The 14,184-nt window shown below is 42.8% G+C and overlaps 1 protein-coding gene across 5 annotated transcripts in view; it reads left to right on the forward strand.

Annotated features, from left to right (window-relative positions):
- The first annotated feature begins 542 nt into the window (after positions 1 to 542).
- The window catches only part of fam184b (family with sequence similarity 184 member B), a 36,790-nt gene continuing 23,148 nt past the window's right edge, over positions 543 to 14,184 (forward strand). For 3 of the 5 annotated variants that reach the window (XM_015943575.3, XM_015943578.3, XM_015943576.3), the window contains exons 1-2: positions 543 to 919; positions 6,823 to 7,023. In XM_015943575.3, the coding sequence (XP_015799061.3) occupies positions 776 to 919; positions 6,823 to 7,023 (345 nt within the window). In that variant the 5' untranslated portion in view covers positions 543 to 775. The remainder of the gene's footprint in view (positions 920 to 6,822; positions 7,024 to 14,184) is intronic. The other 2 variants (XM_015943577.3, XM_054744769.2) reach the window with 1 other exon arrangement.

Genomic DNA, 14,184 nt, shown 5'->3' on the forward strand with positions numbered 1-14,184 from the left:
TACACACATATATATATATATATATATATATATATATATATATATATATATATATATATATATATATATATATAATATTTATATGTGAATAATCTTGTAATGGGGTTTTTGTTGCATCATTTTTCCTGCTTTTAGTGTGTTTTCCTCTCCTCTCGGTTCCTTTGTGGATTTCTAATGTATCTGATAGATAATCCGCTCCGGCGTTCCTGCCCGGTACCGGATCCCCGGACCCCTCCCCTGCGCCGCGCGGCGCTCTGCCGCCAGGGGCGGGGCAGCACTGCAGCAGTGCGCCTCTCCAGCTGTCTCTCTCCAGTAATGGTCCACAGATATGCACGCCTCTCTCCGCCCCTGCCGCCAGACAGGTGGTCGGAATATCTGCGTTCATCCTCCAGCGCTCCGACCGCGTTAGAACAGGAAAATAAATAAATATCTGTTGACAGCAGGAGCGGCTTGGCTGGCGCAAGCGCGTCCCCGATGGACTTCCAGCGTTTGACATCCGCGATCACCGGGCGGACAGCGGGAGAGGGGGGCAGCAACCGGAACGCACCAGGAGAGGAGCCCCGCCGATCTTTGCAGCGAATTCCTCCAGATGTCGCTCAGCGGAGCGGGAGAGGGTCTGCCCACCGAGGGGTGTGATGCTCGAGTGAAAAATTAACGCGATTGAGGTGGGAATCTTCATCTGTGCGGCGAAAGGATAATCTGTGACGGTCCTCCGATCTTCGGGAAGTTCCCCTGGGAAGGAAGCAGGGAAAAGGGGAAAAAGAGGGATTCCATCATGGCTTCAGGCGCCGGTAAGGCTGCACAGTCCCCTGGCTCCACCGTGAACGGGACTGCGGCAGAGTTCACCAACATCGAGCAGGAGCTGTATGATTACCAGATGCACAGCAAGATGTGCAAGAAGATTGCCCAGCTGACTAAGGTAAGCTGCCCATCCATCAGCTGGGCTGCCAGGGGAGGGAGGAGGGGGTCTGATCTGATGGCTGCATCAGTGTGGAGATTAAAAAATACAACATATGATTTGGATCTGAAATAAAATGCAAAGTGATCACTATATCAGCTGGAAGGTGTCAGTAGATGGACATGTTGGGTCGCATTATCTGGTGGGGAAATGATTAGTTGGATCAGGTCTTCGTGACTGACGGTGATCTGACAGGAGAGCTGTAGGTGAAGGCTGCAGATATCCAGCCAGCTGCACGGAGACTGATGTGATAATCAGTTCGTTTATAGATTATCCTCATGCACTTGCGCAGATTCATGCAGGCTTGGCCCCTCTTATAGCCAAAATGTATGAAAAACGAAATCTGTGATTCTAAAATAAATGGATTTATTACATGTGTCAGTGTGCAGCAGGAAGGCTATCAGCTCTAAATCTGCAGCAGGAGAACATATGTGTTGGTTTCTTCTCCAGAAATACTCCTATGTGGGGATTCTCCCTCCCTGCACCTCACAGTAATGCTTATAGAGGCAGTGCATGACCCACTGCTTGTTAAGCGATGACAATTACTGATGACTGTGCACTTTGCTTACTGGTGCACCTCTGCGTGTGTTTGCAGAGCGTCTTCCACACACACGCAAGCAAAGATGACACCGACGATAGGTCAGCACTTGTGTCTTTGCCTGTTAAAAGCATTTATTGTTGTCCCCATTTTTCCTTCATCGTAACCTTCCTGCTCAGAACATGTTCGCCTTGCAACTTTATGCACACCGCACCAAGCCCACTTTAGCTCCAAAGGCCCCCCGTGGATAAACCCGAAACCAGCCGAGCACTGCTGAAATCTAAGAATCATCAAATCCGATATTTGATGGCGAGCGTTTCCTCGGAGCTCCAGGACGCGTGCCATGTGACACGTGGTTTATTTGAGTGTTTTGGGGTGCTGAGTGGAGAAAAAAGCAGGAAGTGGTAACTTTATATGTTTAATAACCTCTGTTCTGTGCAAGATCACGGAGGGAGAAAACACAGCTCCTCCCCAACACCCACCTTACCCTCTCCTTCTCCCAACTCCATCCCTGGCCTCCTTCTTGCGGCCCGCCTGAATGAGCGCTGCTAAACATAAACCATTCGGAGTGTGTTTACGTGGCGGCATGAGGAGAAAGCTGAAGCTGACCGTGACGGACCAGCTGTTGGGAATGTTCACACAACTTTGCATGTGCAACGGCGCACACACACAGAAACAAAAAGCGGAGCCGTTTCCCTGACATGGCTCCCAGAGATCAACAGCAGAGTGTTGAAGTGTGTACACACCCTCGGGTTTGACTGGCAGCTTTAAATCTATCTTTGGATTTCCTGTTCTCATTGTCAGTGTTCTCTGCTTTGTAATCCTGCACAACCAGTGCCCTCTTTGATATGTGACGAGGTGTGTGAGCATGTTTGCTTGTCTTCTTCCTCTCCTGCAGAATCTCAGCGCTCCTTCTTTACCCTGAAGACAATATTTTTTAGTCCATGTCTTGCTGACTATGAAGTTATTGTGAAAAAGCAAGGGCACTGCCGGTTGTGAGGCTACATGAATAACAGCATCGACTGGCGAGATCGATATGAGGTTCTAGAGTGTGGCGTTACAGTGGAGGGAGGGCAGAGCTGCAGTGCCCAGAACCTTCGTGGTTTCACTTAAACTAGATGAATAAAGGAAAACTTTATTTAAAGCAGAAATCAGGAGTTTTGTCTCAGAGGGCACCATCTACTCCGTCTACTTCCACGATTACAGCTGGAAGCAACTCCTCTTGTTCGTGATTGTGAGGTAAAACACGCTAGCTAAATCAAACACACACACATATTTATATACATAAATATCCGTCCGTCCATTTTCTATACCTGCTTGTCCATGCAGGGTCGTGGGGGGCTGGTGCCTGTCTCCAGCAATCTCTGGGTAAGCAAGCGGGGCAGACCCTGGACAGGTTGCAAGTCCATCGCAGGGCGACGCAGAGACACATAAGACAAACAACCAAGCGCGCACACACACACACACACACCTAAGGACAATTTTAGAGAAAACAACCAGTCAGCCGTTGTGATTGATGGCAACATCAGGAAAACGGAACACGAGAAACTAGAGAAGTACCAGAGCCTCAAAGAAGAACTTGACAATACCTGGAGAGTGAAGACATCGGTGGTGCTCGTGGTCATCGGGGCATTCTGGGCAGTAACCCCCAGACTGGAGGAGTGGCTAAAGCAAATCCCAGAAAAAACGTCAGACATCTCAGTCCAGAAAAGTGCAGTTCTAGGAACAGCTAAGATACTGCGTTGAACCCTCAAGCTCCCAGGCCTCTGGAAGCGGACCCGAGCTTGGAAGGATGAGACCATCTGCAGAGGGTGAAATGGGAATTTAAAATTATATATATGTACATATATATATATATATATATATATATATATATATATATATATATATATATATATATATATATATATATTTCACCAATTTCTGTCTTGTTCCAGTAGCCCACTTTTCATCAGGGTGCTCTGGTTTCCCAGCACCTGACTCAGACCCTGTTTGGCCGGGAGCACCAAGGGTCTTGCCAAACCAGAGGAACACCAGGGGCTCAAAGAAGAAATTGAGCAGACGACTGAACCAGTTATATAAGGGATGCTTAATTCAAATTCCATGGAGCTGTTTGGGATGGGGTTTGGGCTTAGCAAAGAAATTGATGTATTGCCTACATCACCCTGCTGACATAAACAGCATAGACCAGCAAAAGGTCTTACCTGCATATGTTGTGTTTTGGTGCTTGCATGCTGGTCCAGCATGTTTTAGTTTTGGTTCAGCAGCTCATCAGGCTCTGCAGATGCATGTTAATCACCAGCTGGTTAAAATCTGGTGTGTTGAAGCAGGGAAAACATTAAAACATGCTGGACACCGGCCCTCGGGAGAAGGGAGTTGATCACCTTCATTATACCACAATACAGGGTAAGACTATCACTTTTACAGATTCAAATGAAAACGACATGAAAAAAATTGTCTTTAATCTGTTTAAATGACTTGTTATGTCTGAATACTTTGATTATTAGCATTACGTAGCCTTTTTAACCAATTCCTCTGAAGATGCTCAGCTACTACACTGAAAATAAAAAAAAAAGTATCCAAACCCCAAAGATAAACTATGGAAGATTAATTAAAAGCTAGTTAAAATATTAAATAATCAAAGAAACTTTAGAAGCTAGACCAAATTAGTTTTGTGTGCAGAAGTCTTTATCTGAAAGGTGTGGTTTAAAACATTTTGGAGTTCATCCTTCCACAGTGAGATTATTCACAAGTCAGAAACATTCAAAGCATCTTGGCAGGAGTTGGATTATGAAATGACAATAAAAAAAACCCACAACCAACTACATGGATGTAATTTGGGGGGGGGGGGGGGGGGGGGGGACATGTCCCCCCACTTTTTCCAAAGTCAAGTTTTGACCCCTGCATTTTTTACCATCCAAAAACAATATTACGCTATATTAAATTGACACTGGTTGAGCTCTAGGACCAAGCAGAAAACAACCATTTGTGTTGAAGCCTGTTTCCCATTAGAGCATACTGTAAAGATCCCCCCCCCGTGCCCCCCCCCCCCACTTCTAAAGTGAAATTACGTCCATGACCAACTCAAAATCAGGGTACAAAGTAGTCTTTAGAAGATTCTCACGCCTTTCAAATGATAATGGCAGGATCTAGCACATCTGCGTAGTCTAAGCATCATCCGGCACCTTCAGGACTAGTTATTGTGGCAGACTGTGAGCCAGCCTCCATCAGTGCCTGAACTCACTGATGCGTTTGCAGCTGAATAAGAAGAAAAACATGTGGAGGCTGTTTGAGCAGCAGAATTGGACTGACATGATCAGCAATCACGGATGATGTTTCCATTCCTACATCAGAATTCATTGGTTCACATCGTTAGGGAGTCTTACAATAAACTTTATTAAACAGCCTTGAATTTCAAACCAGAGGTCGACCATAACCAACACACAAACTCCCTGAAAGCCTGTCCTTGTCTCAGAGCGCTCCTAATTCCTATGACTCACAGTTTGAAGCTAAGTTCATTCTCTGTGGTGTTGTGGAAAAGACAGTGTGTCGAACTGTACTTGGGCTTGACTGACATGATTGTAAGTGACAATCCAAATCAAGAGAGGGATGATGGAACTCGTTTATGTGTTGGATTGTGTGTGTGTGTGTGTGTGTGTGTGTGTGTGTGTGTGTATTGGAGAAGGTAGTGGCATTTCGTCCCTCACACACAGAGGGAATGTCCAGCAGTGCTGCCCAAGCTGCATGCTGCAGACAGAGAGGCGTCTGGTTAAAATATGAGCCTGTGTGTCTCTTGCATACACCCGTGCGTGTGCGCACAAGCATACACACACACCCCTATGTAAGTGTGTAAGTGAGACGTCAGGGTCACCGAGAGACTATGATGACACTGTCGGCATGGCGTGGAGGTTAAAGCGAAGGGTGTGTGGGGGCATAAGTCATTCTGTACGTTGGTCATGTTCTATATAGGGAAATGGGAGAGAGACACCGTGCATGTGTCAGTTTATACAACTGGACTGTATCTGTGGTTAGATGATACATGGTTTGTCAGGGTGACTTTAGTTTTTTTTAATATCATAAAACCACCTGCTAAAGACTTTCATGATTGTGGTTCAACCGGAGAGTAAAACAGCGTAAACCAGCAGGGTAGAATCAGAGCAACGACTAGAGAAGAAAAGACCGGCCAAGAGGACATGTTAAACCAAGGTGTGTCCAATGATTGGCATCACCTGTCTCAGATATCGTAAGTCTGCCTTTTTAAAGGGGTAGTCACAGTGCTGTTTGGTATCAGGGTGTGTACTTCAGCACTTTGTGATTTATATCTGTGAAAGGCGCTATATAAATAAACTTTTCCTTACTTACTTACTTATTTACTTACTTACTTACTTACTTACTTACTTACTTACTTACTTACTTACTTACTTACATGAACATGGACCACAGGACGATCAGGACAGAGTTGTCTGAGATGATTAGAAAGACAAGCATGGTAAAGGTTAGGGTTAAGGGCATGCACACACAGCTGGGTTTTTGTAAAACCAAATATCCTTCCCCATCCATCCATCCATCCATCCATCCATCCATCCATCCATCCATCCATCCATCCATCCATCCGTCCGTCCGTCCGTCGTCCAACACCTCGTATTCAGAAAAGACATCCTGTGCCTTGTGAAGCACATTCATAGGCATGCCAAGCCTGTAGGTGGCAGTAGTTCCTCAAATATTTGCTGTCTTTGTCCAAAAACATTTCTTGGATGTAGACTAACTAGGCAAAACCGTCCTTAACGTCGTCCTTCGCCTGTGGTCCTCTCTATACTGAGAAGTAATTGAGCTCGTGAAAAAGTGAGCGTAAACTCCGGTTGTACATGTGACATCAAAGCATCTTTGTCCCCAGCAGTGATTTTGCGAAAACTGAACCTCCAGTGATTTTATGTCCACAAGCAAATTCTGACAAAGGAGAATTTGCAAATCTCCACTTTGGTTGGAGTTTTCGAAATAATTAGTTGTGGTGCCATTTATCTTCCGATGTGTGTGGATGACAGACCAAACCATAGAAAAATACCTTCATTTTGTGGGATACCATGCTACGTGTGTGCAGGGTACACACTAGGGATCCTTTTTGTCCAGTCCAGCTTCATATATTAGTTTGTTTAAACGATACTGCTGAATTACAATACAAAAGCAACATTTGATTAAAGCTCATTTCAGTGACCACTGTGTGTACTAGCAATTTTTCCAGTAACTATAAACTTAAACGTCTGAACACTGAACAAGGAGAGTACACCACAAGGTAATACGCCATGTTTGTTTCGCCCTGATTTTTCAGGTGATTTACTCCTTGAACATGAGGAACGAGGAGCAAGAAGCAGCCCTACAGGCCCTAAGCCACGCCCACCACGAGGAGCTGCATCGCATCCTGATGGAGATGTGCCACGAAGGGGAGGGGTCAGCGCTGAGGACACGCCTCCTCGAACTCCAGGAGTCTTTGGATGAGCAGCAGCGAGTTGGGGCCCAGGTGTGTGCATTTGTGAGTCTGCTGTTTAATTTAAATTTTCATTTAAGATGTCTTTAAAATGACTAGATGTATATAACATATTAGCATAATAACACATCACACATGCATCTACATGTAAAAGGACACCAAGTGTACGTACGTGACCCAGCATGCTTAGGGTGGCTCAAGTCTCTTGGTCATGTTGCTGCCACAGTGACATGATGAGTTTTGGTGTAATTTAATAAGTAAACTCAGCTGGAGCAACAAATCAAAACCGCCTCAAACATGACAGCTAACCTATTTTAGATCGCTAGTATTTATACTCCACCAATGTCATGCAGCGTACTTGGGAGCCACAACAAAAATATACACGAGTTTTGTGTGGTTTAACAAGTTTTGAGCTCAGTTCTTGTGGGGCAGGGGGTGTGCATGACTGTAGGGAGAAGCTTTGCTAAAGGTTAGGATTAAAAGGTTAAACATGTTTAAAGTGCAGCAAGCGGGTCATTGACAGCCTTCGGAGTGAATTTGAGTTGGTAGAACAATGAATTTTGTCTCCCGTAGGCTGCTAGTCATACTGTGCAACTATTTTATTTTTTAAAATAATTTTCCTGAGCCAGTATGTGCTAAATGACCTTTTACAGGGTTAATAAAATGTCACTCAGATGCCCACCGCCGTCTGTGGCCAGATCATCGCACTTGCAGCTTCAGAGTGCCGGTGTCGGTACAGGATCGGCTCGGGGGTCTGTCGACTGCCGATGACGTCACATTACTGCAAATCTACTCGGCTTTCACACACACGTTTTGGAAAGACATCAGCAGTTTTGTTAATAAATTCTTGTTTGTTAACACCTAAATGTTTTCTTTATAATCGTAATTTGTTAATAATTCACCATATTATCTTTGTTTTGTAAAGAATGTGGAACTGCATAAAACCAACATTGGACTGACAAAAAAGAGAACAGTTCTTATATGTGAAGCCACATCTGTTTGTATTAATGTGGAGTTCGTCTGTATATTTCCTTAGTTGTTATCTAAATACATTCTTTGACTCAAAGTATTGCTTGGTGTCTTTCAGTAAAGTTCTTATATTTTATTTTGCCCCATTTCATCAACATCAAGAGCTTTTGAGGGTCAGTGTTTATCATTTCCTTATATTTTACATTTCCTTTAGAAATTCAAACATATTTTCTCCAAAAAGTGTTGATTTTTGGACTACAGGACTACAACTGCTAAGACTACGACCGCAAATTTGTTCTGACCAATCAAAATCATAACGTGATAACGTCACTTCCGTAAGCTTCACGTTCAACAAATCAACTACTTTGACGTCATCGGCAGTCGAAGGACCCCGAGCAATCCTGTACCGACACCGGTCCTGTCCCTGTTGGACTTAGTGAGGTGGAGCTGACACGCCTGGTGTTGCAGTCTGCTGCCAGCACGTTTCCTGCATGTTTTAAATCATGAAAACAGCTGATTTGTTTGATTTAGTGATGAACTGCTACTGTAGGAGACCTGTTAGATTAAGGTGTTGAAAAAACAAACGCATAGCGAGGAAACGTTTCACTTTTGGTTCTACTAAACGGCCATTAGGGGGTGCTAAAAGCAAGCTCAAACTGCCTGGTATCCCTTTAAAGTAGGCCAACACTTTCTAACATTTTTCATATAAATATTTTAATAATATTTCTATTTTGAACCTAAATTAAAGAAAAAAAAGGATAAAACAATTTTAGCATTTAATTTCACATATTTGTGGCCTATGAGGACTATTAAAGCAGCAACGTGGAGTTTTCCATAACAGTGATAGTCTTACCCTGTTCTAGTAAAACATCATTTTTTTGCCACGCCCGTCCCCCATCCCATAGAGCATCATGCAATTTAAACTGAGCGCCGTTCAGCATTAGCCAATAGCATTAGACGTCCACTTTTTTCAATGTCAATCACAGAGTGTGTGAGAGCGTTTGCAGAAGAAACTAGGCGTTCTTTTTTCTTGTGGACAGTTAAGTCTTTAATCTTTTCATGCATCACCACAGTGGACAGCTACTCCAAATAGTTTTTTTTTTTTTTTTTTTTTGCTATTAAGCACATCGGTTGAAAAGCGGTTGAATTCTTGTAAGTCTTTCGTGTTCAGAACGCACAATGTCCACTGAAGTGGTAATAAACTAATTTGTAAATTAAATGTTTTTTAAAATATGTTGAAATTTGTTTCATTCATATCGAAAGGTGAATGAAAAATATTGTTAAAACAATCATGGTTGAAGATTTCTAAATTCATGCATGAAAGGGTTAAAATATAAAAATATGAATTGTAACGGCATGAAGGTTCTCTGATTTGTGCCAAAGGTCACATTTGCCCAGCTGGGTCAAGCTGGGTCAAACAGTACTTTGAATCCACAGATTAAACCCAAGGAGCCACAATGTCTAGCCAAGATCATAACATCATCTGCTGTTCCGTCCCAGAAGAAGGACACTTCAAGCTACGATGAGAATAATTAAATAATAATTAATAAACTTAAGATTTTATCACTGTTTAAATAATCATTACAACATAATCACTTGGTTCAGATATAAAGGTATTTTAATTACATGAAATGGATTATTATACTTTATAATGATAAATATTATAATGATTAAAGGTGTGTTCAGCCAACACAGAGTTCAGATAAACAATAACTGCAGCACATGTTTTTGACGCATGACCAAGCTTTCTTCCGGAGAGAGAGGGAGGGGTTCTGAGAGAGTTTGGTAAAAACTAACCATCACAGGTTTCATGTCCAGTTCTGAACAAGACATCATCCTGAGGAGTCAGGGACGGCTGCCTTGACCCTCTGCCTGCTGTTCTGTCACGCCGACAAGAATGGCTAAAGAACAAACGAAACTAATGAGCTAACGCAAGACTCTCCCAGAGTCATTGATTTCTGAAGTTAAGTAAAGACGATAAGGTGCATCTGCCAAACGCTTCGTACAGCCGTGTACCCGGCTACCACTCTGGACCAGAGCATCGGACACTCGCGTCTTCCTGCCAGCCCCGAGTCTCATCTTGGATGAACCCATCCTCCGATCTCCGGATCCACAAGAGGGTCAGCCCTGTTTGGGTGAGGTAGAACACGACGGATGACGTTTGATGCTGTTTTCTCTCAAAATAACTCAGTTATCCGCAAAACATCATTTTCACCAGAACGCTTCCATTCCCTCTGAAAGAAACCTTCTGAGAACTTCATTCACGCGTTCCAAAACTCACCATTCTCATTTTTAGTTCCATCCAACACAGGTTTGCTTTTAAACAAGTTTAAAGAGCAAGTCACCCTTTACAAGAAGCGTACTTCACTCCCACTTCATGTTTGAAAAATGCAACAAATGCTGTTGCCTAGCAGACCGAGAGGGTGGAGCCACTAACAAATACACACACTCACGGCATTGTGACATCATAATGTACCAGTTTACATCATAGCATACCTCTTAGCCAATAGCGGTGGCAGATTTAAATTCAAATGCAGTGAAGAGTTTTTACCTGACAACGGCACAACACTGACAGTTTCAGGCAGAAAATTTAAATTTTAACTAAAATGCACTAAAGTGCAAAACTATTGACTACACATGTCTGCAGCACGATTAGACACGCATTTATATAGTTTATCAGAAAAAAATAGTTGATTTGGGGGTGACTTGCTCTTTAATATCAAAGCTGTTGAGAATTGTCATTAAAATTGCCATCCATGAATTGTCATTTTTATAATTGTCGTTTCAAATTTTCTGTTTAAAAATTGTTAGGAATAAAACTTATTCATTTTTAAACTTACCTCATTATTGAAACGAAACACAGAAAAGGGTTGCATTTCCAGTTTATCAAATGAAAAGAATCTTACTGAATCTTCTGTTTAATAAATAAACTTTTGCTATTAATTCAAGTATCTTAAATTAATGTTCACACCATTACAGAATCAACAGGATAATATGAGAACAATTGTAAAACGTGTTTTAGCTCCTTTGCTTGGTTAGGGGTGTGCGTTCACAAACAAGAGGCGTTGCTTCCAGCCAAAGTTTGAATTATGGGGGAGATAGGGGGGACCTGGCTCCCGTGTAAGGGTGATGGGCTCCCCTGGAAGCACTCAAATGAAACACCCATGAGGAGCCCGAACAGTGATCCAGTTTCAACCTAGATTACATTATTTGTACTCAGACTAGCTGTTAGCTGTTAGCCACCAGTCCTCTAGGAATGAAAATCGTTCTCCAAAAGAAGATTAAGGAAGCTATCTCCAGTTGGCAACAAGACAGTAATTATTTTTAGCTTTTGCGCTGAGACACACTTCAAACTGCCTGAAAAATCCCTTTAATGTGAGGTTTCTTAGGTGGAAGCTGATTTAGTTCTAGAAAATATGTAACTGCTTCTACAAACGTAGGGCTTCAGCTCTAAGGCTGTAAGGAGTGCTGCTCCTTCACAGCAGTGGAAATATTTTACAAACATTTGCTGTATCAGCAAATCCCAAGCAACATATAAATCAGGAGTCGTACAATCCACATTTAAATAGTTTGTTTCAAATCTGAAGAAGTGTCTCAAATAAACAGATGTAATAATTTCTCAGATAATAAATACATATTTAGTTATTTCTTTTTGAAGTTTTTTTCTCAGAGGGCAAAAAAATGCACTGCACCTTCAGCCCCTCTCCCTACTTCTGCGGCTAAAAATGGAAGCAGCAAATTCTCACATTATGCTGTTTAATCACACACACACACACACACACACACACACACACACACACACACACACACACACACACACACACACACACACACACACACACACACGTTGCAGACTGACATGTCCATAAGAATTGTTGCCAACTCTGCATCTGTGTAGGTATTTCTCCAAACGCTCTGCGACTGACATCTGAATGTAACCGGATCACTAACGTTATTGTCTAATGCTGGGCTCGATTCAAATTGCATGGGCCATACGGGACGGGAAGTGGGTTAGCAAAATAAAATGATGCATTGCGTACGTTATAACTCAGAACAGGGTGAGACTGTCTCTTTTCAGATCTCTGAAAAGTTCCTGGAAGGTGTAAAACTTTGGAATGTGCTTTAATGCGACTAAAAAACCCTTACTTTGTTGGGCATCAGTAGCTCAACAGGTTGAGCGGGTTGTCCGGTAATCGGAAGGTTGCAGGTTCGATCCTGACTCCGGACAGAGAATTCTGCTGTTGTGTCCTTGGGCAAGACACTAAACCCACCTTGCCTGCTGATGGTGGTCGGAGGGACCGGTGGCGCCTGTGCTCGGTAGCCTCGCCTCTGTCAGTGTGCCCCAGGGCAGCTGTGGCTACATCGTAGCTCATCACCATCAGTGTGTGAATGTGTGTGTGAATGGATGAATGATACACTGCAGTGTAAAGCGCTTTGGAGTCCTTACTCTGAGAGGCCGCTATACAAGTGCGGGTCATTTATCATTTTCTCCAGAGCATTTTATTGCACATTATAGCATCTTCGTTGTTCCTGGAGACTGTGGAGGCTAAAAAAGGCAGAATTTTGAAATAGAAATGATATAACGTGTGGCTCCTGCCTGACTGATCTCAGCAGTGCAAGAAGATAATGATGCTCTGCCTCTTTCCCAGGGCCGTTTGAATGTCACTACATTGCAACTAATTGGCCTGTTTGGCAGCAGTTTGGTCCTCTTTTTCAAAGCTGTTAGACCCATGCAGAGTTCTCAGATCCTAAACTTTTTTGAGACAAAATTGAACAGTTGATTTATTATTTTTTTTACGTTTTCATTTCAGAAATATAAAATTATTTGGTATTTTATACTGTTTTAACAAAATGCCTTAAATTAGTCTGTAATGTTGTAGCGGTGAGGATTTACTACGTATTTGTTAAGTGATCAATTAGATGTGATATTCCATGTGAACATGAAATATGAATCTGATTGGTCTTTGAATATTTGAATTAATAGAACTCTAGGTTCTTGAACTATTCAGGGAACACTCGCACAGAACCGGGCAAAAGGGCTTTCGTTCACTCTGCTCCTTCTGCATGGAATAGGCTGCAGGAAAACTGGAAATTGACCAAGTTTATCTCATTGAATACATTTAAATCCAGACTAAAAACCCTTCAGATGGATTCCCTGTGTTGTAACTGCCTTCTGTAATTTTGTGCACAAATAAATAAATATTTAGTCTGTGGAGCTGATAAATTTGTAACTGTAACTTTTGCTGCCTCTTGGCCAGGACTCCCTTGAAAATTAGTTTTAATCTCAACGGGACCTTCCTGGTTAAATAAAGGATAAAAAAAACCACATATGAATTCAGACAAAGTATATAGTTCTAAAATTAATTTAATTCTATTTTCTTAACTGATTATACATGACAAGGTATGAATGAGATGATGGTTGTACAGGATAACAGATAAAATGGTGGAATGTAAGCTAGATAGAAAGACCTTGTAAGTATCTGAGAGATCTTGTGCTGTCTAGGTTGTGAAATCAGTTTGGCCATATGGTTTAATAAGCTAGAGATTATTCATAAAACCATCCGACACAATCTGTCATGTTTGGGGGAAGGCGCCTAACCCAAGACATGCAGAACACAACACAGACCAAAAGATGGAGGAAAAAATAATTTGTTTATTTACTAAATAAAGGAACTGAAGGTGCACCGAGTGTCAGTGGCTGGTTTCAGACACGGAAGCTCTGCGTCTGGAGGAGGGAGAACACTGGTGAGTATTTGCATGTAGTTCCTGAGGTCCATTTATGTCCAAGGTAGGTTTGAGGGGCTTACGGTCAGGTAAGAGTAGCTGGCTGGAGGAGGGAGCAGGTCGAGAGCCGGGGGAAGCACAGGAGAGGGAGCACAGGTGGAGGTGAGCAGGGAGTCCTGGTGGATGGGAGACACTGAGCTGAAATGTCTGGTGAGTAGTTATGGAGAGCGGTGAGTGTGTCCTGGAGGATCTGAGTTTCCAAACCCAGGAGTCCTGAGGTGAGAATCCAAAAGCTCAGCGACCAGAGGGAAAACACTGGAATCCTGGAGGGGAGAGAAATCCTGAGTCAGCTCCTGGAGGTTAGTAAAAATCCAAAAGTCTAAAGCCTAGAGCAAAAACACTACTAGCAAAAATGATCCTAGAGATCCTAGAGAACATGCGGGGCTGGGTACTACCAAGCTGTGGCAATCTTCCGGCATCGAATTGTGTCCTCCATCCACCTTATGTAGGAAG

Source organism: Nothobranchius furzeri, chromosome 6 (genome assembly GCF_043380555.1).
Source record: "Nothobranchius furzeri strain GRZ-AD chromosome 6, NfurGRZ-RIMD1, whole genome shotgun sequence".
Lineage (NCBI taxonomy): Eukaryota > Metazoa > Chordata > Actinopteri > Cyprinodontiformes > Nothobranchiidae > Nothobranchius > Nothobranchius furzeri.